Source organism: Staurois parvus, unplaced genomic scaffold, assembly GCF_062004578.1.
Source record: "Staurois parvus isolate SC_StPar_1 unplaced genomic scaffold, SC_StPar_1.0 ptg000025l, whole genome shotgun sequence".
Classification (NCBI taxonomy): domain Eukaryota; kingdom Metazoa; phylum Chordata; class Amphibia; order Anura; family Ranidae; genus Staurois; species Staurois parvus.
The window spans coordinates 28,549,009-28,572,744 of NW_028317821.1; the positions used below are offsets into that span (position 1 = coordinate 28,549,009).

General features: G+C 39.1%; 1 protein-coding gene across 1 annotated transcript in view; it reads right to left on the reverse strand.

Annotated features, from left to right (window-relative positions):
- Positions 1-389: 389 nt before the first annotated feature.
- DCN (decorin) overlaps positions 390-23,736 on the reverse strand; it is a 78,379-nt gene continuing 55,032 nt past the window's right edge. The window contains exons 6-8 of the mRNA XM_089652609.1: positions 18,717-18,810; positions 5,551-5,689; positions 390-2,611 (exon numbers count right to left, since the gene is read on the reverse strand). Of these exons, the coding sequence (XP_089508735.1) occupies positions 2,417-2,611; positions 5,551-5,689; positions 18,717-18,810 (428 nt within the window). The 3' untranslated portion in view covers positions 390-2,416. The remainder of the gene's footprint in view (positions 2,612-5,550; positions 5,690-18,716; positions 18,811-23,736) is intronic.

Sequence of the window (23,736 nt, forward strand, 5' to 3'; positions counted from 1 at the left end):
AAAACGAAGTGTGGAATTATGGAGTAAATGCAAATGGTTCAAAGTGGTCTGTGGTGGATAATAAGTCATGCAAATGGTTTGCAGGGTTTGATTCGCCAGAACACAACAAATCTGAGAAAATCCTCTAATAGTTGTTAATTCCAGCTCTGCTGGCTCCATACTTAAATGGGCCTGTAAATGATTAAATCATAATGTCATCATAACAGCCAAAAAACTAGTATGCTTTAAAGGTGATTAATAACATGGCACAGATATTTCTCTCATAAAACATTTCCTTTAAACAACTGGTGTGCATATAGAAAATTATATATCATTGCAAAATTTTGATCTGCATAGTGTCAACAAGAACACAATAATACACTGTACCAAAAAAGACATCACACGGATCATTTACAAAATTCAACATGTGTGAGCTTTTGACATTTTAATGCACTTTACAAATTATTCCTTATTAAAAACTAAACAGTTCCACTTACAATACAATACTGTACTGTAACACACATACATCTAATAGACATGTACAGTATATCTGTAACTGACTATGACTTTGAACAACATTAATATACACTGAAAACCAGTAGAATAGCCAAACATCCCATGGATTTAGTGTCATAACTAAATCCAATCCACAAGTCCTATGAAAAACGTAAAAATGAATATCAGTGGTTCATATTAGCCATCAGCACGATGTTGAGTTTTGCATAGTGGACAGTGGTTTTCATTGCAGGTGCAAATTATTTAATTTGTAGTTTTAATATAAGCTTTCTAAACTGCAATATGTATAATGAGAACAATAGCTAGTTAGGTTATATAGAACACTACACAACTGAAGGACATGTATACATGAACTATTTCATGTGTACTTTTGGAACTAAATCATCCTTTATGTAAGGAAGTATATAAGGATACATTATGAATGTGGCTTTATGTACTAATATAAAAAAAAATGATGGCATGTTATTGTAGATCAAAAAATGCTTAGCCTGTTTATCAGAATTTTTAAAATTCAGACAGGTAGAATTAAAGGGATCTATTTTCTCAATGACCTATTCAGAGGAACTGGCATGCACATCGGTTGTGCTGTCCTGCCTGACACTCTCTCCATTAGCACTAAGGCGTGGCGTTAGCTTGCCATTGCACCATCTACAGAAAACAATATGAAATAACCAAATTATTCTAGCTTGCTGACTTTAAATCATGTGATATTGGTCTCTTAAGATAATCACTGGAACCCCCCCCCCCCCATGTGTGGCCAATGTATGATTTCTTTTTTTTCTTGTGGATATTAAAGGCTGATTGCAGTTAGAATCCATCTGGAATTCACTGGCTTGTGTATTGTGTATTTGTTCTATTAATATATCACTACGGAAATACTAAATGGAAATGTGGGGGGTTTGAGGTGGATACCACTGGCTTGAACCATCCATTGGCTTCTTACATCTCTTAAGGGTTCTTACACTCATCCAGAATCTATCTTTGCTTTATTATAGTCATTACAAATCTGACTGAGGGACTGTGATCCTGTTCAATTATATAAACTAACTAATAAATGAATAATTCAGTGGTAAGAGTGTGCCCAGTGTGTAATGAACTTGGCAGGGGAATAAATATGAATGCTACAATAGTAAGATCTAAAGAGGAAAGACTTCACCCATGAGAATAATTGTATAATATTTGATTTGGAGGACTTATCCTTAGCTGAATAAAAACCAAATCACTAACCATTATGCTACGTATGCTAATTCTGCCTCTTCTGAATTATGAAATACAGATATAGATTCAGTTATTTTAAAAAGAGTTGCAGGATGTCTCAGCACACTGAACTTAATAAAAGGTGTAAGCTCAACAAGTCTGTGCTGATGCCAAAAGACTAATCAGTTTTAGAAAAGAAGATCTTTAAAGAAAATGTTCATGGAATTGGAGTACATTTTACACACTTTATTAAATTATCCTAAAAGGCAAAGTAGATAGAACAAACCTTAACTCTGACTACATCTGTTTTTATTCAAGACCAACATTAGCAATGTTTTAGTGGTTGAATGCTAAACATTATTAAAAAAAAATCTCTTTTTTTGTGCAAGAGCTTCACACTTGATTCACTAACGCATGCATTGTTTCTCTGTGTTTATACTTAATATGAAATTCCTTAATATTGTACCAATATTGTTTTAATAAAAGTCCATATTTAATGCAGTATCGATTGCCTTCATACAATGGGTATGCATCATGAACTGCATCACTAGCAAACCCCCTTTTTTCGATCCAAGAAGCCAATGTTTCATGAAATATGAAATTATTATTGGGGCCATTTCCAGTATTTGACTTTTTATTTGTTGCGCAGGTTTTTTGAAACAAATATGCAGACAAACAAAGGAACATTTAATTGAAATAAAATACATTGGCCAGCAAATCATTTTTACTTGTAGTTTCCAATTTGAATAGCAGAACGTTCATAAACACATCGGAATGTGGCTGGCTGGATTTCCCAGTACTGGACAGGATTGCTGAAGAGGCTAATGCCTGTATATGAAGCCTTCTTTGTGTTGTATCCAGTGGGGCAGAAATCACTTGTTGAGACAGCAGCAATTTTGTTGTTGTGGAGGTACACTACCTGAAAAATTCAATTGTCATTTATGTTAGTATACTGTACGTGTTCTGTAAGACAAGTTAATTCCCCACTCCAAGCACAGTTATTTCCACTTTTTGTTAACCTTTAATATCTTTTTTTGCTGTAACAAATGTTAAAATTGTTTTTCTTGATCATTTGTTGATGTGCACAAGGTTAGTTCTGATATAAGAATGTGCCTGCTGCCTAGAGGAGATTGAACACTAGCAAACAAAACTGTTCAGCTAGATATAGCCCCTCCGGCATACTCCAGTTCCCATTATGCTCCAGTTTTTTTGCTGGTGTCCCTCTGTCTGAGAGAAGCAAAACTTTAAATATTTCTATCAAAATCCTTTTGTAATTCAATAAATATTCTCTATTTACTGTAGAGTCAGAGAGCTAGGATATGCAGTTTTCAGGATCAGCTGATCCTTGATATAGCCTTGGAGGCCATATGAAGGCACCAGTATGTCAAAGATGCAGGAAAAGCCTTTTTGATGACCCTAGGGCAATGGGCTATGCTGCGCAGTCTTTCCACAGCACCTATTATACTGTGTAAGTTAGCCAGAGAGCACTTTACAGGCCCAGGATCGCAGTACACTCTTTAGGGAGTATGTTCAGTGGAGGATATGAAGATTTGTTGGATGGAGTGTGTTCCCCTGGAACCTGCATGGCACTCTTATGCTTGTCCTCATTGTAGGGGCCACAGAACATCTTCTGAACCACTGTTTTGGTAAGTTAAGTGTCATGCATAGTTTGTACTTGATACTATTGCTCTGGTTGCATTCCCACAAGGGTCAGCACCAGAGCTCTGGCCATGACAATTTATGGCCACAAGCCACTGGCTGAAATAAGGCACTGTGTCATTTTCTAATTTGATATCTGGGGTCCCCTCTTCTGAGTCTCCATGAAATTGGTGCCTAGCTAAGTTTGCACAGACCTCCCTTGCTGCATTTCACATGCATACACCACTTTTACATGCAAGCATGCACCCTCTCAACCTTCCCACCCTCTGCTAAGCTGCACCAATGTAACAAGCCATGTGCTCCATGTAACAAGCCAAGCAATAATAAGCCATGTGCTCCATGCTGTCTTACAAGCTCAAAAGACAGATATTGAGGCCATCATAAACACAGAGGCAGCAGTCCTATGGGCCTCATGGGCTCTCAATCCAGCTTTGGGGTAGCTTGCAGCATTTTTGCCCCAATTTCATAGCAACAATCATCTCCATGATAGCTGACTCAGAATGCAAGGGATGCAAGCAATCTTTTTCACATTCTCCTTCAGAGTCTGTCTCTGATTTGCTCACAGTTGCAGCTTCCTCTGTGAACTGAGGTGGGGATAAGGAGGACTCTAATCTGTACTTTTTAAATTAGTTGTCTTGAGGAGCTTCAGTTTGCTGACATTACTCATAGGCTTAAGGACACATTTCAGTCCTTATTAATGTAGTGGGTACCTGTCTACAGCTGGACAAACTGAACCTGAGATCTAAAATGAGTCTGCTATTTGTGTCCCCACTGGGAAGATTCACCCCCTCTGTTTTACTTTCTGAAAAGATTGTGGGGACCTCTGATGGTCACAGATAAATGCACAATTCTAACTTTTTCACAAATATTATGGCCATGACAATATTATATCTATGTCTAATACAGTTCACAGAGTGCATTCTTATTTGCTTGGAAGCCTCAAACTAGTATTGTATCCATTCCTTATACAGTGAATAGCAAGCATTAGTTTTTGCTAGGAAGTCTCAAACCAGTCATATATGTTATCTTCTTGATTCAGTGGCTATTCCACACTCTGTAATAGTTGGCATTAACCGGTAAGTGGTCCCTTGTGTCACTTCACAGTCCACTTGAGCAAACTGGGTTTCCCATCAAAACAGACTATCAGATTGCAGTGAACTCTGGCTTAGTGTGGGACAGCACAGTGTCTAAGGGGTTAGTACTCCTTCCTAGGGTCGTTTGGTTTGAATCCCAACCACAGTACTACCTGCATGGAGTTGTATGTTTTCTCCGGGTACTCCGGTTTTGTCCCACACTTCAAAGACATGTTGTTAGGTTAATTGGCTCCTGTCTAAATTGGCTATAGTATATGTATGTATGAAAGTGAGTAAGGGACCTTAGATTGTACACTCCTTAAGGGTTAGGGACTGATGTAAATGTACAATATATATGTAAAAGCGCTACATAAATTGATAGTGCGATATATGTACCTGAAATAAAATAAAAGTAGTGTGTATTGCCTGAAATGTAAGATTTCTCACTATCATTCAATATGCAATATATACAATTACTATACAATACTAAAAACAAATATTTTTGATGTTTAGTGAAAATATAAATAAAATACCTGCAGTCCTCCTATCTGCACTAGAATATCATATGGTCATATTGCTTTTAAATAATTCTAAGCAATAATATCTAACCTCAAATAATATAAACAAATATGTTTTAAGGCAAACTCCAACCTCATCAGTTTACTGATGTGGATACCCTCTTGGTGACAGTGTAGCAACTCTTTTTTTGCTCGTCAGCTAGTGTGCCACACAGTTATTACCCAATTGTCCTGTGGAATGGGATGTTCTTATCATTACTAATTACAAAAAGGCATTACATGTGGTGGTGGCTATATGATAATGCCACTTACCCAGTAATGCTCTTAGTGAATGACACTGTATTCTAGCATCATACATATGTTGCTAGAATAATGCTATGAATACATGTCAGCAGAAAAAGAAATAGGGTACCTTACTAACTCCTTCCATTGGTGCTGCAAGTGAAGGATATGAAGCAGACTCAATGACATCACTAAGTTTAAAGAGTGCTAAATCTTCAAGAAGTAACAAGGTATATAAAAACTGTTTTGTGCATTATGATTGGGAACAGCAGAAACTGAGAATTTCAATTATAATAAAAAATTAGAGAAGAAAACGTATACTCTACCTGGATGTATTTGTGCTCATTGAGTCCACCAGGCACCTGTGTCAGACTGTTGTGATCTAAATGTAGCTCCCGTAAATGAGGTACATTTGAAATGGACCCATTTTCCACGGTAATGATATTGTTGTAGCCCAACCCCAATCTGCAACCATAATGACAAACATTGTATCATTTGTATATATGTACAAACAAGAAAAAAAATTCACAAATAGAGATATTATACTTTTTTTGTATTTTTTTTATTATTGTACAAGATATGTGTAGGCATGTTTTAATACAGGGTTAGTGTTTGATGGGGAAAAAAAGACCAACCCCCCTTTACTTTCACCATGATCTCATGGATGTCCTCAAAGGAATCCCAAACAAACAAAGCAACTTAATGCATTGCACAGTTTTATTCTGTCAGAGCAGTGTGGAGGGTATATTATACACAGTGCTTGAGAGCATTGCAAAAATGTAAATATATAGCAGGCTTCAGGTAGCACATGCTGATGATAATGGGCTGTGTTGGCGACAGATGCTATCCAAAACAGCCATTCTTTCCACTCCCCTCTGTCTGTGTTTGTGTGCCCACACAAACACACACAGGCAGCCAGCTCAATGATGCTGAGCCTGTTAAAAGTGCAGTTTCTTGCAGTGCTCTCTAGGACAACATATTTAAACAAGCTCAACAGCTCTAGTGAGAAGGATCTCACACAGCAAGGCTTCCCTCAATTGACACACAACTTACACACAACCAGGGGCGGACTGACCATTTGGAAACTCTGGCACTGCCTGAGAGCCCAGGGTCAGTAGGGGGCCCCATGGGATGCCCCTGGTACCTTTTTCATAGGCTTTTTTGAGTTTGGGCAAGGACACAGGGGCCCCATGATCCCCTATTGCCCGGGGGCCCCATGAGTTGTCAGTCCACCCCTGCACACAACTAAGTTCTCCAACTTACAAGCCGACCTCAATGCACTGTTTAATTGAGCAACTATGTGACAAGTGAGGTTTAATGTTGATAAATGTAAGGTTATGCACTTGGGAGCTAAGAATATGCATGCATCATACATACTAGGGGGGTACAACTAGGAGAATCAATGGTGGAGAAGGATCTGGGAGTTCTGGTAGATCACAAGCTTGATAATGGCATGCAATGCCAAGCTGCGGTTTCTAAAGTGAGCAAAATCCTCTCTTGTATTAAAAGAGGTATAGACTCCAGAGAGAGAGATATCATATTACCCCTGTACAAATCATTAGTAATACCTCATCTGGAACATGCAGTTCAATTTTGGGCACCAATTCACAAAAAGAACATTGGGGAACTGAAGAAAGTACAGAGAAGGGCAACCAAACTGATAAGAGGCATGGAGGAGCTCAACTATGAGGAAAGATTAGAGGCACTGAATTTATTCTCTTTTAAGATTAAGAGATTAAGCAGGGATATGATCAACACGTATAAATACATCAGTGGTTCATATAGTGAACTCGGTGTAGAGTTATTCACCCTGAGGTCATCACAGAGGACAAGGGGGCACACTTTAAGTCTGGAGGAAAAGAAATTTAATCTTCAAACACGGAAAGGTTTCTTCACAGTAAGAGCTGTGAAAATGTGTTGCATAGACTCCCTCAAGAGTTGTTATGGCCAGCTCAGTGGATTGCTTTAAAAAAGGCCTGGATTCTTTCTAGGATATACAGAATATAACTGGTTACTATTTATAGGTAAAGTTTATCCAGGGAACATCCGATTGCCTCTCGGAGGATCAGGAAGGAATTTTGTCCCCTGCAGAAGCAAATTGGATCATGCTTTGATGGGTTTTTTGCCTTCCTCTGGATCAACTGTGAGTGTAGGATTGTAACTTTTTTTATTTTTTTTTGTGGTTGAACTGGATGGACTTTTGTCTTTTTTCAGCCAAACTAACTATGTAACAACATTAGCTCAAAACATGGAAATACAGAAAGGATTGCCAGCCCAAAAACTGATGTAGGAGCCCAAGATCCTTTTATTTCTTGGGAAATAAATCATATAAAAACATGCAAGATATTTTAGGGACAACGCCACTGCACATTCATCAAAGCTACAAAAATAAACATAACACGCACTCATCTCATAATAATGAAAAAAAAATATTATTAGACATAATCTTTCATCGTTCTAGCAGCTGCTTCAAATGGCCTCATGGGTGACTTGGCACTATATAAATACCATAAAGCCACATTGTAAAACATCAGTTGTTGTAACTTGGCCATATAAAATTTAAACTTGCGGGGGTATGGCTGGAGCGGAAGCTGAATGGCTGCATAACCACACAGCTCTGCTGTGCTCACAGTGCCAGCACACAGCAGTGGACCTGAAACTCCAAAAGCGACCAGAGGAGAGGCAACAGCCCGGTGACCCTCAGGGAGATGACAAAGAAGAGGAAAGTTGAGAGGACACTTCTCACATTAACAGAGTTTCCCCCTCGGCCGGATCACAACAATCCCCAACATGGCAGCAGCAGCTCAGGAACCTCCTACTCTCACTCAGCACACAGGCAAGTCTCTGCAGCTTCTCTTGGGACACCTGTTAAGCAGAAAAACAGCTCTATCTTAACGCAGCCTGTCTCCCCTGCTTTCTCTACTTCCTCTATTGAGAGCCCAGCAAAATCTAAACCTAGAATGACAGATATTAACCCACAGCATGCTGTAACAGATTCTCACACTAATACTTAACATTCTGCAAGTAATTTCTCAGATCCAATGACTAATTTTCCTACTACTAGTCAGCCTATTTCTGATACATTAATGAAGGATAAGTTCCTTTCATTAAGATCATCCATACAATCAGATATCATTAACTCTATGCAATAAATCAAATCGGAGATTAATGATCTTGGCGACAGAGCTGACCATGTTGAAACAAAAAGGGGAGAACAAGCCACTTCCATTAACACCCTAGTAGATGCCCACAATGAAAAGGAGGAAGAAATTGAATGGCTCAGAAATAAAGTCACAGGTCTGGAGGATAGATCATGTCGTAACAACATTTAAATAAGAGGTATTCCAGAATCTTTATAACCTGACCAATTGAGAGCATATATCTAAGAGCTCTTTCATGCCCTCCTACCTGATGCTACAAACACATATCTGACAATCAATAGAATACTTTGCCTTCCAAAACTTTCCTATCTGCCAGCTAAAATACCTCAAGATGTCTTGATGAGAATTAATTTTTTTCATGTCAAAGAAAAAATCATGGAAATTGCGCACAAACCCCAAAATTTGCCTGCACAATTCTACTCTTTATAGCTTTTCTCAGATGTATCTAAGTGCACCATGCAACTCAGGAAAAATATCCTCCCAATAACAAAAAATTGATTGCCACCAGAAATGACTCAATCATCACAATCATGTTTAAACAAGGCACTGAGGGTACTACCCTTACTGAACATATTACCTGTAAGTATGCCTGCCAATGGCCAGATTGCTTGTTTTGTTTTTGCCCCAAAAGTACTACACAATTTTTATTAAGTTCTGATCTTGGCTAAGATTCTATTTTTTACTTATTTGTTATCTGTTCAGTTATCTGTATTTGTTTATATTTGTCCTTTTTTTTCTACTATAGTGTAATTCCTGATAGTCTAAATGGTTTAGCTGACATGCGCATAAAAATGTATTATCACTTTAGGGACCACTTGGTTAAGTCCGATTAATATCGGTAAATATATCTATTGAATGGGTATAAAAATTATCTCTATTAATGTCAATGGCTTCAATCATCCAGCCAAACGTACAAACATGTGGAAACAGGCATTTAAAGATAAATGTGATATACTTTGTGTTCAAGAGACTCATTTCGTAGATTCGGACCCTCCTAAATGCTCTCACAAAAAGTCTCCACATGTCTATACTGCCAATGCCTCTGAAAAAAAAGAGAAGCACTCACTGCTATTAGAGATACACTAAACTTTGTGTTTCATAAAAATATCTCCGACTCCAAAGGCCAGTACCTGATTCTTATATGTACTATAGATAAAACAGATTACACTATTGTAAATTCATATGCACCTAATACTCATCAAAAAAGATACTTCACCAAGTTCTTCAAACTAATCTCCAAAAATCATTCTGGTTCCCTTATACTATGTGGTGACTTCAACCTCATAGTTGACAGAAACCTAGACTCAACAAAATCTCAAAAAAAAGACTACCCCAACCCTATACCCCTGTATAATAAATTAAGATGTCTATGACGTTTGGAGGTTTCAAGATGCAGGTGAAAGAGATTACATTTTTTTTCGGCTAGACACCAATCTTATTCGAGAATTGACCTTATATTGGTAGGTAAATGGCTACTGCAAAATGTTACTACATCAACCATAAGCAATACTACGTGGTCAGACCGCACGCAGGTTTCAATTGCTATTTCGAATAACCACTTATTGAAACCACACAACCTCTGCCTCGTACATTCGTCCATTATAAAAACCCCAACAATTACTCGATAGTGGAAAAACATCTTGAGGAGTTCTGCCATATAAATTCACAATCTGTATCAAACTCTGGCACCCTTTGGTGTGCTCACAAAGCATATACAGTCATGGCCGAAATTGTTGGCACCCTTGATATTTCTCCAGGAAATCATGTATTTCTCACGAAACGTATTGCATTAACACATGTTTTGCTATACACATGTTTATTCCCTTTGTGTGTATTGGGACAAAACAAAAAAAGGGAGGAAAGAAAGCAAATTCGACATAATGTCACACAAACCTCCAAAAATGGGCTGGACAAAAGTATTGGCACCCTTTCACAACTGCGGATAAATAAGAATGTTACAAGCATGTGATGCTCCTGTAAACTCACCTGGGGCAAGTAACAGGTGTGGGCAATATAGAAATCACACCTGAAAGCAGATAAAAAGGAGAGACGTTCACTTAACCTTTGCATTGTGTGTCTGTCTGTGCCACACTAAGCATGGACAACAGAAAGAGGAGACGAGAACTGTCTGAGGACCTGAGAACCAAAATTGTGGCAAAATATCAACAATCTCAAGGTTACAAGTCCATCTCCAGAGAACTAGATTTGCCTTTGTCCACAGTGCGCAACATTATCAAGAAGTTTGCAACCCATGGCACTGTAGCTAATCTCCCTGGTCGTGGACGGATGAGGAAAATTGATGAAAGATTGCAACGCAGAATAGTCCGGATGGTGGATAAGCAGCCCCAAACATGTTCCAAAGACATTCAAGCTGTCCTGCAGGCTCAGGGAGCATCAGTGTCAGCGCGAACTATCCGTCGACATTTAAATGAAATGAAACGCTATGGCAGGAGACCCAGGAGGACCCCACTGCTGACACAGAGACATAAAAAAGCAAGACTACAGTTTGCCAAAATGTACTTGAGTAAGCCAAAAGCCTTCTGGGAAAACGTCTTGTGGACAGATGAGACCAAGATAGAGCTTTTCGGTAAAGCACATCATTCTACTGTTTACCGAAAACGGAATGAGGCCTACAAAGAACAAAACACAGTACCTACGGTAAAATATGGTGGAGGTTCAATGATGTTTTGGGGTTGTTTTGCTGCCTCTGGCACTGGGTGCCTTGACTGTGTGCAAGGCATCATGAAATCTGAGGATTACCAAAGGATTTTGGGTCGCACTGTAGGGCCCAGTGTCAGAAAGCTGGGTTTGCGTCCAAGATCCTGGGTCTTCCAGCAGGACAATGACCCCAAACATACGTCAAAAAGCACTCAGAAATGGATGGCAAAGAAGCGCTGGAGAGTTCTGAAGTGGCCAGCAATGAGCCCAGATCTAAATCCCATTGAACACCTGTGGAGAGATCTTAAAATTGCTGTTGGGAAAAGGTGTCCTTCCAATAAGAGAGACCTGGAGCTGTTTGCAAAGGAAGAGTGGTCCAAAATTCCGGGTGAGAGGTGTCAGAAGCTTATTGATGGTTATAGGAAGCGACTGATTTCAGTTATGTTTTCCAAAGGGTGTGCAACCAAATATTAAGTTAAGGGTGCCAATACTTTTGTCCAGCCCATTTTTGGGGTTTTGTGTGACATTATGTCATATTTGCTTTTCTGCCTCTGTTTTATATTTGTTCCAATACATACAAAGGGAATAAACATGTGTATAGCAAAACATGTGTTAATGCAATACCTTTTTTGTGTGAAATACTTGATTTTCAGGAAAAATATCAAGGGTGCCAACAATTTCGGCCATGACTGTATATGTGATATAATTTTACAAATGTGCGCTAAAGCTAAAAAGCAAAGAAATAAACAGCTTAATGACTTACTACAGGATATTCGCAACCTAGAAATGCTAAATAAAACTCAAATTGATCAAACTACCTCAAATACACTCTCTAGACTAAGAAACAAATTACTCTCTTTACTATTGTACCAATATGCAAAGATTAAAACTCAACTACGACTCTAATGGAAACAAAGCAGGAAAATACCTAGGGAATAAAATTAAATCCCTGCATACTAGAACTAAAATACCATATCTTATCAACCCAAAAGATAAAATTAAAATCACTAATCCTCAAGAAATAGCAAATTCATTTGCTAGTTACTATGATTTGCTTTATAACTTAAATCAAGACAAATACATTCCCCAACCTTCTATGGAAAACATACAAGCATTTTTATCACAAATTCGCTTACCCACTCTTTCGAAATCACAACTCAGTACCTTAAAATCCCCTATCACAATAAATGAAATAAACAGAACAATAGAAAAACTACCCAATGGCAAAAGTCTGGGAACAGATGGATTTTTCAGCAAATACTATAAAATTTTCAAAAATACCTCATCTAAACCAACTATACACTGATGTGTTTTCTTCCGCCTCATTACCTTCCGGAATGCTACAAGCATTAATTGTAACAATCCCCAAATCAAATAAAGATCCAGATAACCCACAAAATTTCAGGCCTATTTCTTTATAAAGTAATGATATTAAGATATACGCTAATATTATAGAGTGCAGACTGGCCAATATACTCCCAGATTTGATCAAGCCTGATCAGTTAGGCTTTACTAAAGGTAGACAAACATCTGACGCAACCCGGAGACTAATCAACATAAATCATTACGCAGATTCACATAAAATTCCCTCCTTATTACTTGCTCTGGACGCCGAAAAGGCTTTTGATAGGATACACTGGACATACATGTTCCAAGTACTGCATAAATTTGGATTTTCAGGAACAATTATTAATGCTATTTCAGCACTTCACTCAAATCCTTTTGCCCAAGTCTATGTATCTAACATGCTATCCAAACCATTCTTAATTACGAATGGTACCAGACAAGGATGCCCATTGTCGCTACTAATTTTTAACCTATCAATTGAACCTCTTGCTGAAACTATAAGAAGCAATGTTGAACAATGAAAGAATGTAAGCTCCTTGAGGGCGGGGACTGATGTGAATGTAGAATATATGTATAGCATTGAGTATATTGTCAGTGCTATATAAGCAATTGTAACTAATAAAATGTGTGCAATGAAAATACAATTGTATACAATGAAAAATCAAAAAACATGGGCCTAAACACTATAAAATGTTGCCATAGGGAGGCTTAAAGTGTTACTAAACCCACAACAGTAAAATCAGTCTGTATATGCAGTAAAACATGCTTGTTATACTGACTGTGGAACCTAAGGGGTTAATCTCCTGCATTGTGTAAAAAGGCTGTTTGATCCTGTCTTCTCTGATCCTTTCGTTCTTCCAGTGTCCCCCTCTTATCTCCTGATAAGACATATGGTGTGGTGACACTCTGCACATGCTCTGTTTAGTGTGTATTGCTAGAGAGGGTTTTTTCTTGGGGGGGAGAGTGCATGTGATTAGTACAGGGCCAATCAGCACTGTCCAGATAGAGGTCAGGGGTTATGCATCCTCCTAGAGCAGAAAGAAAACTCCTCCTACAAACTTTAACCAGTGCTCAGCTAAACACCGATAGATGTCACAAGACCACTCTAACTGCTGATAAAAAAAAGGTATTTAGCAGTTTATATTTACTAAAATAATTGCATTTCCATGTTGTGTGTACTGTGGGAGACCAGATATAGTGAATGCAGGGTCCTGGGTTTAGTAACACTTTAAGGATACACAATATTTGCTTAGCCTAACAGAAACATGTAACAATGAAGCTGTCAGGCCTTGGATCTAAACTCTGGACCTCTGCTGTGGCTGGAAGTTGCTGAACCACTTGAGATGCTGGGCAGCTCCTTCTCTGATCCATTAGACAATCTTGCCTTATAGCTTGTTTTTTGTAAACCTTGAACTCTTTGTTCCTCCCATGAACTACTAATTTAAGTTGTGCCTTTGGACTTTATGTTTGCCAGATTATTATGCCCTCTACAGCCAATTACTTGCTCTTGTCACTCCTGCTGCATTTTGACAAATTTTCTATGGTTATGCATGAATTCTAATGTTTTTTGATTGTTTTTATTCACTTGTTTACTTTGCAAATTAAGTATTGCACTTTATGTAAAGGGGCAGCACACCATGTTGGTATTAGTTAATTTTTCATGTGTGTTCATGTGTTTGAGGTGCTGTAGCTTTTTGTTTTTCTTACTTAACATTCTGCCAAAACCTTCTGTATTAGTACTGCTTGGATCTAGAAGAAGGGGGTACTTCCCAAAAGCTTCTCCTGAAAATTTGGATGCTAGTGCAAATAAAAAAAGCATCATAGACAGCACTCAATTGTTTCTGTTTCCTTATCTAAGAAGGTGTGAATCACAAAAGGTACTGTATGTTTGCTGTATGTCTGGCAATATAAATTTACATATAGTTCTACTGGCACCTGTCTAGGTCTGGCTTCTGGTGTTTACTAACTGCTGGTTTGTTTTGCTATTGTTTATCTATTTGTACCTTTTACAACACCACCTGCTGACATAGCCAGATCTAATCGTCAGGCCTGGACTGGCCATAGGGCACACCGGGCATTTGCCCAGTGGGATGGGGCCGCTTGGATAGGAGGGGCTGCTGTGGGGAATCTGTCAGGATAGACTGTTCCCTGTGTCTCTGAGCTGAGAGAGTATCTTTCCCACAGCCCATAGTCAGTGCTGACAGTTTCTCTCCTCACCACCACCACCACCACAGACAGGAGAGGAGAGAGAAAGCTCTCCTCCTGCCCTCTCCTCCTATGTCTGCCCCACCCTGGCAGTCTTGGGTCTTCTCCCCCCTTCTTTCTTTCTTTCTTTCTTTCTTTCTTTCTTTCTTTCTTTCTTTCTTTCTTTCTTTCTCTTTCTTTCTCTCTCACCAAAGCCCCCCAATGGGGGTAATAAAATATAAAATTCTAAAAAAAATAAAAGCCTACTGACACTAGTGGCAGAACTACAGGGTTTCAAAGGTCAACCTGGCGTTCCTCCACCGAGGAAAGGGTCCCCGGGCTTGGGCTGCTCAGTCTAAATCCTGGGCCTATTTTTGTCCTAGTCCGGGCTTGCTAATTGGTATGATTTATTAAAGGAGGCTTAGTAAAGTGAATGCTCCCTTAACAAAGTCAAACAGGGATTTGCTTTGTGCATGGTTTGATGGTAGAAATTAACAAAGCTTCACTCAATTCTCTAAGCTAAATTAACATTTTCTATGCTAAGTAAACAATTTATATGTGTACTCGAAAATTGAGCCCAATGCATCTGCATGTGTGCATTTACTGATTTGGTGGACAGGTTTGCTTGCTATTGGCAGACAGCTCCATAGACACACTATTGAGATAGCATCCAGCAGGTGGGGCCACAGTGTGTGGAATGGATGCAGGCATGTGAAACACTGAGGTTGATTTACTAAAATGGGAGAGTGCTAAATCTGGTGCAGCTCTTCACAGAAACTAATAAGCTTCCTTCCTTTTCAAAGCTTAATTAAAAAGCTAAAGTTAGAAGCTGATTGGCTACCATGCACAGCTGCGCCAGATTTTGCACTCTCCAGTTTTAGTAAATCAACTTCACTCACACATGTTGGATGCTGAAGTTACAACTGGTGACCATAGCTCTGTACGTGAATGAAGATTCCTTTCACCTGCAGCAAAACTTGTAATTATTACTAATGTTCTTTTGCAATTGAATATTTTAATTATTTGTTTAATGCTATTTAAGTTATGAAGGACTAGTTGCCAGGTGTTTAGGTGTTGCAATTTCTTACAACCTATACACCCAGCCTTTATATCATTAATGCATTATTAATGGTGTTTAATAAATCATGTCATTTGTACAATGCTTTAAGGAATAGGAGAAATGCCTAGAAGTAAAATACAACCGTTCGTTTTTACACGAGATTTTTCTACTGATTCATTGGCTTCATCATCATCATTTTTAACTGCCACTTAAGAAAAACAACATTTACTACTAATAATGACAGCAGATGTATAATGAAGTCTAATAACTCTCTAGTAAAGCAGTATACCACATAAAACATTTTGGAATTTGTACATGCCCAAGGTATGCTATATTATTTCAGGTGCTTCCTTTAAAAATTCTCAAAAGCACATTTTTGTGCACTCTGGAATGTGTTATCTGAGAAAGGATGAGGTATTTAGAAAGTGCGTTGTATGTCAGTGCTTGCCTTCCAACTATTGCAGCCTCTGGGGCAGCCTTTCTCAACCGTTTTAACAGTAAGGAACCCTTGAAATAACTTCAGATCTTAGGGAACCACTGCTAACAATTATTAGATCTACAGCTCATAAGACTTAGGTGTAAACATAAATTTGTGAATAGGGATGAACTGAATGTACCTGGGTTTGGTTTGCAGTGGGTTTGCCAAAATGTGCTGAAGGTTTGAATTTTAATCCAAACCCCATCAAAACCAATGAGATCTGAAATTTTCAATGAAATTCTAATGATCAATGAAGGCCAGGCATTGGGGGGGTTGCACTAATGCAGGGAGCAGCAATTTTATTAATGCTTAAAGTGGAATATTTAAAAAGGTAATTTTTCAAAAAATTTGCTTGGGGATGCCCTAAACCTTCCTGTGAAGTATCATACCTGTATGACAGAAACACTATAATATAGCGGAAATGCTATTTAAATTGATGCTAAATTATATTTCCCTGCCAGCTTTTTTTTTCTTTTCTTTAACCACTTGACCTATGGAAGGTAGCATAGGGACCCCCAAAATGTATACCAGACCTTTAAAGGTATAATACATATTTTGAAGGACTCTTGGGGTGGGGGGCTCCCTAGGAGATTTGTTATAGCTAAAATGAAGGTTGCAAGGAAATATTAATAACCATAATTTTTTTATATATTTTGAAAATGTTATACTAGACCCATATCTTTGATAATGGTCTGGTATAGATTTAAAGGGGTACACCATGCAAAAAAAAGAAAATAACATGGGATACCTCCAAGATCCAAACTAAAACCTTATCTGAGTATGTAGCCTGTCAAGGAAAAGTAGGATGAGCATGCACCATACAGGCCACGTGCCTCAACATAGGGAGGGTAACTTGCCAGGGGGGATTTTCTAGCAGAGCACCCTGTCCCAATGTTGATGAGGACAAGGGCTCCTTCCCTACAACCCTGGGCTGATCACAGTAGGGGTCTGCAGGCTAGGGCTTTTAAAATCTGGAACCCCCTTTAAAAAAAATGGAGGCCCCTAGATATAGCCGCCCCCTGGTGTGAATGAGTAAAGGGTACATAGCAAAAATGTCCCACCAAGTTAACCCATTATCAATCATGTCATCCAAAAATGTAGATTATTGTCAATCATGATAAACAATGCCTGCTGACCTGCCAAAAGAAAAGATAAACAGACCTCCAAGACAATTTGCTCCCATCACTTCTCCTTATTCTATGACAAATTCCCAGCAGATAGGTGTCAATTTTTGTTTGTTTTAAAATGTAGACAAATCATTTAACCCTTAGCCTAAAACTAACATTTATGCCTATGTGTAAAATCCTCAAATGGTTAGCGATGATACATAGTGTTCCATGTTACTCATTGAAAAAAATGCAAGCCATAACTGAAAGCACCCACACTTGAAAAAAGTCCTTTATTATATAAAAAATAAACAATGTACCTGATGTACATCCAACATTGATGACTTTGTTTAGCGATGTACATCAATATCAATCATGACAACATTGCGACCTGCTGTTCCCAATGATCTTCACCTGCTACTACTCCAATTGCAAATGGCAGATTCCCATCTGGCTTCTGTATGTACACAAAGGGTCTAAGGATGCTGGGTGACATCATTGACCAAAAATTATCTTACCATATTTGGTCAGTGACATCACTCAGGACATCCAGCCATTTTGTTAAAAATCAGAAAAAAACAGGTTGGGATCTGTCATTTGCAACTGGAGTAGCAGCAGGTACAGATTGTTGGGAAAAGCAGGTTGTAATGTTGTCAGGATTGACATTGATGTACATCGCTAAACAACGTACTGCTGAGCTAGAGCTACCAATGTGGTAACACTAGCAATACTGCCATAATAATGATAATGCTACTGTCATTAACTAATGCTAGCACAGCAGTGGCTCTAGCTTTTATGTGTCAGTAGTGCTAGTGTTGTTGCTCCAGTAGTACTATCATCAGTGCATTTGTTACTTCTACTGTCTGGAGATATGTCAATTGTGTTGGGAGTGGCATGAGGGGAAGACTGTTCGGCAGGGTAGGTTGTTGTGTTGGCAGGTCAACATCATTGAGTGTCACTCATCTTGATGTGAATCTACAACACTGGACAACATAATTGCCTTTAGAAGTCTGGTATGCTTCAGGAGGAGGGAAGGTTGCATGCCTGCTGCCCCCTTCCCCCTTCCCCTTTACTAGATGTAAATCCAACATCAATTATGTTGTCCAGCAAAGCTGATCTATGTCAATCATAATGAGTGGTACCCAAAGATCCTCTGTCACAATGACTCGCCAATTGATGGTACTTCCCTATCTCTACTCTCATTACAAATTATGGATCCCTGGTTCACTGTAAAGCAAACAACAGCCTCTGGGATGCTGGGAGATGTTATTGGTCAAAATTGGTCATGATCAATATGGTTAATGACGTTACCCAGGATCTCCACCTGCTTGTTTAGAAAACATCAGCCGGAGGTTAAGGCTGTGAACAAGCTGGATTCTGGTCGCACCTGAACCCAAACCCAAAGCTCATCCCCAACACTATATAGTTATTAAATCAAAAGAATTTGTTTCTTGGCAAGGAATACGCTATATTACTGTATTTACTGTACAGTACTTACTTTGCAAGGTTGTTAAGTCCATTGAAACTGTCAGCATCAACTTTTGCAATTTTGTTACCATCAAGATGTAGTTCAGTTAGAGAAGTTGGCAGACCTAATCACAACGAAAAGTAAAGCACATTAGCTGGAATTAATGCAAGTACCTTTTAAAAATCCCATTAAAATACATTAAATTCACTAGTGAAAAGTCATAAAGCTGGAGATCATCAACATAATTTACAGAGAGATCTTCATCTTTCTATTACACATTTTCTGTAGGGAATTTTCAGTGTATACTGAAATCCCTCATTTAATTCTGACTGACTTTTGCTTATCTATGTAATAAAATGAAGGGGTCTATCCCCTCCCAAAACCCTCATACAGAAGAAGAATGATTCCACTGTAATTTATATCAGCCTTTTTTAACTAGGGTGCTGTGGCACCTTGGTGTGACATTTGGGTTCTTCAGGCATGCCTTGGCAAAATGCCCAGAAATTGCCCCAAATTGCCGAAAATTTGTCAAGTTGATGGGTGGATCAAGGCTGCCTTATTTTATTACACAAAGCCACAGGTTTTTATTGTATAGCATTACAACCTTGAGCACCCTGTGGTCCAGCCAACGGCTTCGTAACAACTGTAGCCATCAAAGGTTGATAAGGAGGACATTGGCCACTTGAGGACATCCTTGTTTACCCCTCACTTGACCATCTGCATCAGTGCATTTACGCCTTCCCTCTCTCCCTGGCCAGTGTGCCTGTCACACTGGCAGGTGCATGGCTGAGAAGTTTTGTAGTAGAGATTAGTTTCCCATCAGGTCTGCTATACGTTTTATTGAAAGCCCATGGCAGTGGGTGGATCCAAAGCCACTATTCGGTCCAATACCGGCTCTTGAATCTACCTATTGCCATGGTGGTAACGTAGTCCTGATGAGAAACTAGTCTCTCAGTTCCCCATCAGACTCTTTCCAGCCACCGACAAATAAATTCCCAAACACGGACATTGCCATATTTGGGTAATGACATCACCTGTATCCCCTTTTACATTTAGCTTCCCGATCAACAGCTAAATGGGGCAGGAGATGAAGCACTATGAGGGAATATGTCACATAAATGAAAGCTTTCAAGCTTCAAACACGGCCTGATCTGAGATATCTCTTTACTTCAGCCCAAAGTTAGTATACATTACTGCCAGTTTCCTCATTTAAGAACTGTCAATAATTCCTTAAGAATTTTTCACGTCCAAAGCGACTGGTTCTTAAAGTGGCAGTAGTAAAAACTACCTTAATTTGCTGTATGTGTCAGTAATATTACTGACTCTGATGCAAATGCTTGCCTAAATTTTGGTGCAGGTAGTTCTTATGGGAGTTGCCACCAAAAAACTATTGTTAGGGCTGTTAGGATTCCCACTGAATATTTATAGTTTGTGCATATTCTTTGTGTGGCCACCTTTAAGAATTTGTGGGCAAATACATTCATGGTACTGAGAGGGCCTAAAGCACATGTGTCAAACACAAGGCCTGTGGGCCGAATGCAGCCCACCAGGCCATTTCATGTGGCCCTCACACCTTTCCTGCAGCTGCTGCACCCCCCTCTTCTCCACCTCCAGCTTGACTAGGCAGTCGGCCGCATAGAGGAGGACAGAACTCCTCCTACAGATCCTGCGCCTCTCTGTACAATCGCAACACCCCCTTGTCTCTGCCTCCCCTGATCACAGCATTCAGCAGACTCTGGAAGTTGACTCCAGGCCTCCTCTATTTCTCCTCCAGACCCTGTACTTTCGGCTTCCCATCCCTGTCCCCAGCTTCTTCCTGGCAGCAGCATAAGGTAAGGGAGGTGCACTGTGAGGTAAGGGAGGGTGGGAGACTCTTGACTTCTGATAGTGGGGGGGCTCTCTGTACATCTGATGTAAGGGGAGATGGGGTGCTCTTGATGGCTAGTCTTACAGATACAACCAGCCCTTTGAGGGCAACCCTAATGCTGGTACAGCATGCAATAAAACTGGGTTTGACACTATAGCTTACAGGGTTCTCAAAACTTTCTGGAAGTAACTAACATGCAGATATCTTCTCTTTATACACTCAGTATTGATAATTCAACAACGCCAGCTTTATAAACATGAATAGAATAGCATGAAGGAGGAGAATGTTAAAAGCAAATTGAATGTTTGTTGAATTTTCTGTGTACCTGTGATGCTAATAGGTTTTCTTTTAGTAATAACCTTTTAGCAAAACTTATTAGGCTGTGCAGCAAATTTTCATTTAATAGCTGTCTGTACAGGAGTTCATACGGTTACATGCATAAAGATATTAAAATATTATAAGTAGGTTTTTTTCCTAATGCAACGGATCCTCCATCTTTTTCAGCTTTAGTGTACCCTAAAGGGAATCTGTCAAGATAGGACTATGGGAACTGTTTATGAAGGTCCTGTAATACTTATGTAAACAACTGATATGCTCATACTTGTTCCAGGTCAGTGACTCAGCAAGTAGTAAAGAAAGGATAAAGAAGACAGCACCTAGCCTACAGGTACAAGGCAGCCTATATATTTGTGTCCTGACAGGTTCAGTAGAAAAGCAAGATGTATTTTCAAAGCTGAGCCAGGAATTGGACAAAGCAGACCTTTAAAATAAATCATAGCAAGTAATATAAGCATTCAAATGAGAAATGTAAAGCTTTATTGAAACTCTGACTACAAAAATCAAAACTTGAACCCTTAGTAATTAATAAATAAAATTTCTTGGTCCAGTCTAGTTGTGAAGAAAGTTTAGAAATAAATATATTTTAGACAAATAAACACATTGGCATTGAATACTGAGACCTGCCAGATTTTTTTCTAGGGTAAAACATAGAATGGTTAGGACACACAAAACATAAATCAATGCAATTTATATAAAATCACTAACATACTATACAGTTTTCTAGACAATGAAAAATAAAGAACTTTCCCTCAAAAGTGAACAGTAAAAACTGTACCTAAAGAATGTAAATTTTTTTGGAAGATTTAGGGTTCTATATGTTAACATATTCACTAAAGATTCACACAACTTATACCCAAGATTCAAACGTTTCTAATCAAAAATATTTGCCCACAGGTGAGTGTTAAAATAAAGTATGATTTCCACAAAAAGAGATAAAAGTTGAATTTTAACCACTTCAAGTCTGGACACTTTCACCCTCTTCCAGTCCAGGGCAATTTTCAGCTTTCATTACTATCACAATATGAGTGACAATTACTCAGTCATGCAACACTGTACCCATATGATATTTGTATCCTTTTTGGACAAAAATGGAGTTTTCTTTTGCTGGTATTTGATCCCCACTGGGTTTTTTAAATTTTTTTGCTATATAAATGAAAAAATACAGAAAATGCTGAAAAAAAATGTTGCTTAGTTTTTGTTTTTCTTCATAACTTTAGGCCAAAATGTATTCTGTTACATTTTTGGGGTAAAAATAACCAAAAACAGTGTATATTATTTAGTCTGTGTGAAAGCTATAGAGTCTACAAACTATGGGATATATACTTGAAAATTGATCACTTGAGACCCTAAAATGCCAGAATGATGTATGGGAGTGATGAGGACACTGGTATGGTGGTGATCAGAATGCTGGTATGGGGTATGGTGATGATCAGGATGTTGGTATAGGGTATGGAGGTAATCACGATGCTGGTATGGAGTATGGTGGTGATCCTGACACTGGTTTGTGGTATGGCTGTGATCAGGGCACTAGTATGGGGTATAACAGCGATCATGACGCTGGTATGGCATATGGGGTGATCAGGATGCTAGTAAGGGGCATGGCGGTAATCAGGATGCTGGTAAGGGGCATGGCAATAATCAGGATGCTGGTATGGGATATGGTAGTGATAAGGGCACTGTATGGTGTATGGTGGTGATCAGGGTGCTGGTATGGCGTATTGCGATGATAAGGGTGCTGGTATGGTATATGGTGGTGATCAAGGTATTGGTATGAGATATGGCGGTAATCAGAGCATTGGTTTGGGGCATGGCTGATCACCCCATATGCCATACCAGCGTCATGGTGTCTGTTATACCCCATACTAGTGCCCTGATCACAGCCATACCCCATACCAGCGTCCTGATCACCACCATACCAGTGTCCTGATCACTGCCATTCATCATTCTGGCATTTTAGGGTCTCAACTGCTCAATTTTCAAATATGTATTCCATAGTTTGTAGACTCTATAGCTTTCACACAGACTAAATAATATGCACTGTTTTTGGTTATTTTTACCCCAAAAATGTAACAGAATGTGATCAAGACGCTGGTATGGTGATGATCAGGACTAGAGATGAGCGAATTATTCAAAAATTCGATTCGGCTGATTCGCCGAATTTGAGGAAGAAATTCGATTCGATGCGAATTTATTCGCTACGAATTCAACTTATAAAAAGGCTTTCTAGGCTTCAGAGAGCCTTTCAATTAGTGCAGAACACTGTACCTTTAATTTAAATGCCCTTGGAGATGAGGAAGGAGAAGGAGAAGGATGAGAAGAAGGAGAAGGAGAAGGATGAGAAGAAGGAGAAGGAGAAGGATGAGAAGAAGGAGAAGGATGAGAAGAAGGAGAAGGATGAGAAGAAGGAGAAGGAGAAGGATGAGAAGAAGGAGAAGGATGAGAAGAAGGAGAAGGATGAGAAGAAGGAGAAGGAGAAGGATGAGAAGAAGGAGAAGGAGAAGGATGAGAAGAAGGAGAAGGATGAGAAGAAGGAGAAGGAGAAGGATGAGAAGAAGGAGAAGGATGAGAAGAAGGATGAGAAGAAGGAGAAGGATGAGAAGAAGGAGAAGGATGAGAAGAAGAAGGATGAGAAGTAGAAGAAGGATGAGAAGAAGGAGAAGGATGAGAAGAAGAAGAAGGATGAGAAGAAGAAGAAGGATGAGAAGAAGAAGAAGGATGAGAAGAAGAAGAAGGATGAGAAGAAGGAGAAGGATGAGAAGAAGAGGAAGGATGAGAAGAAGAAGAAGGATGAGAAGAAGGAGAAGGATGAGAAGAAGAAGAAGGATGAGAAGAAGGAGAAGGATG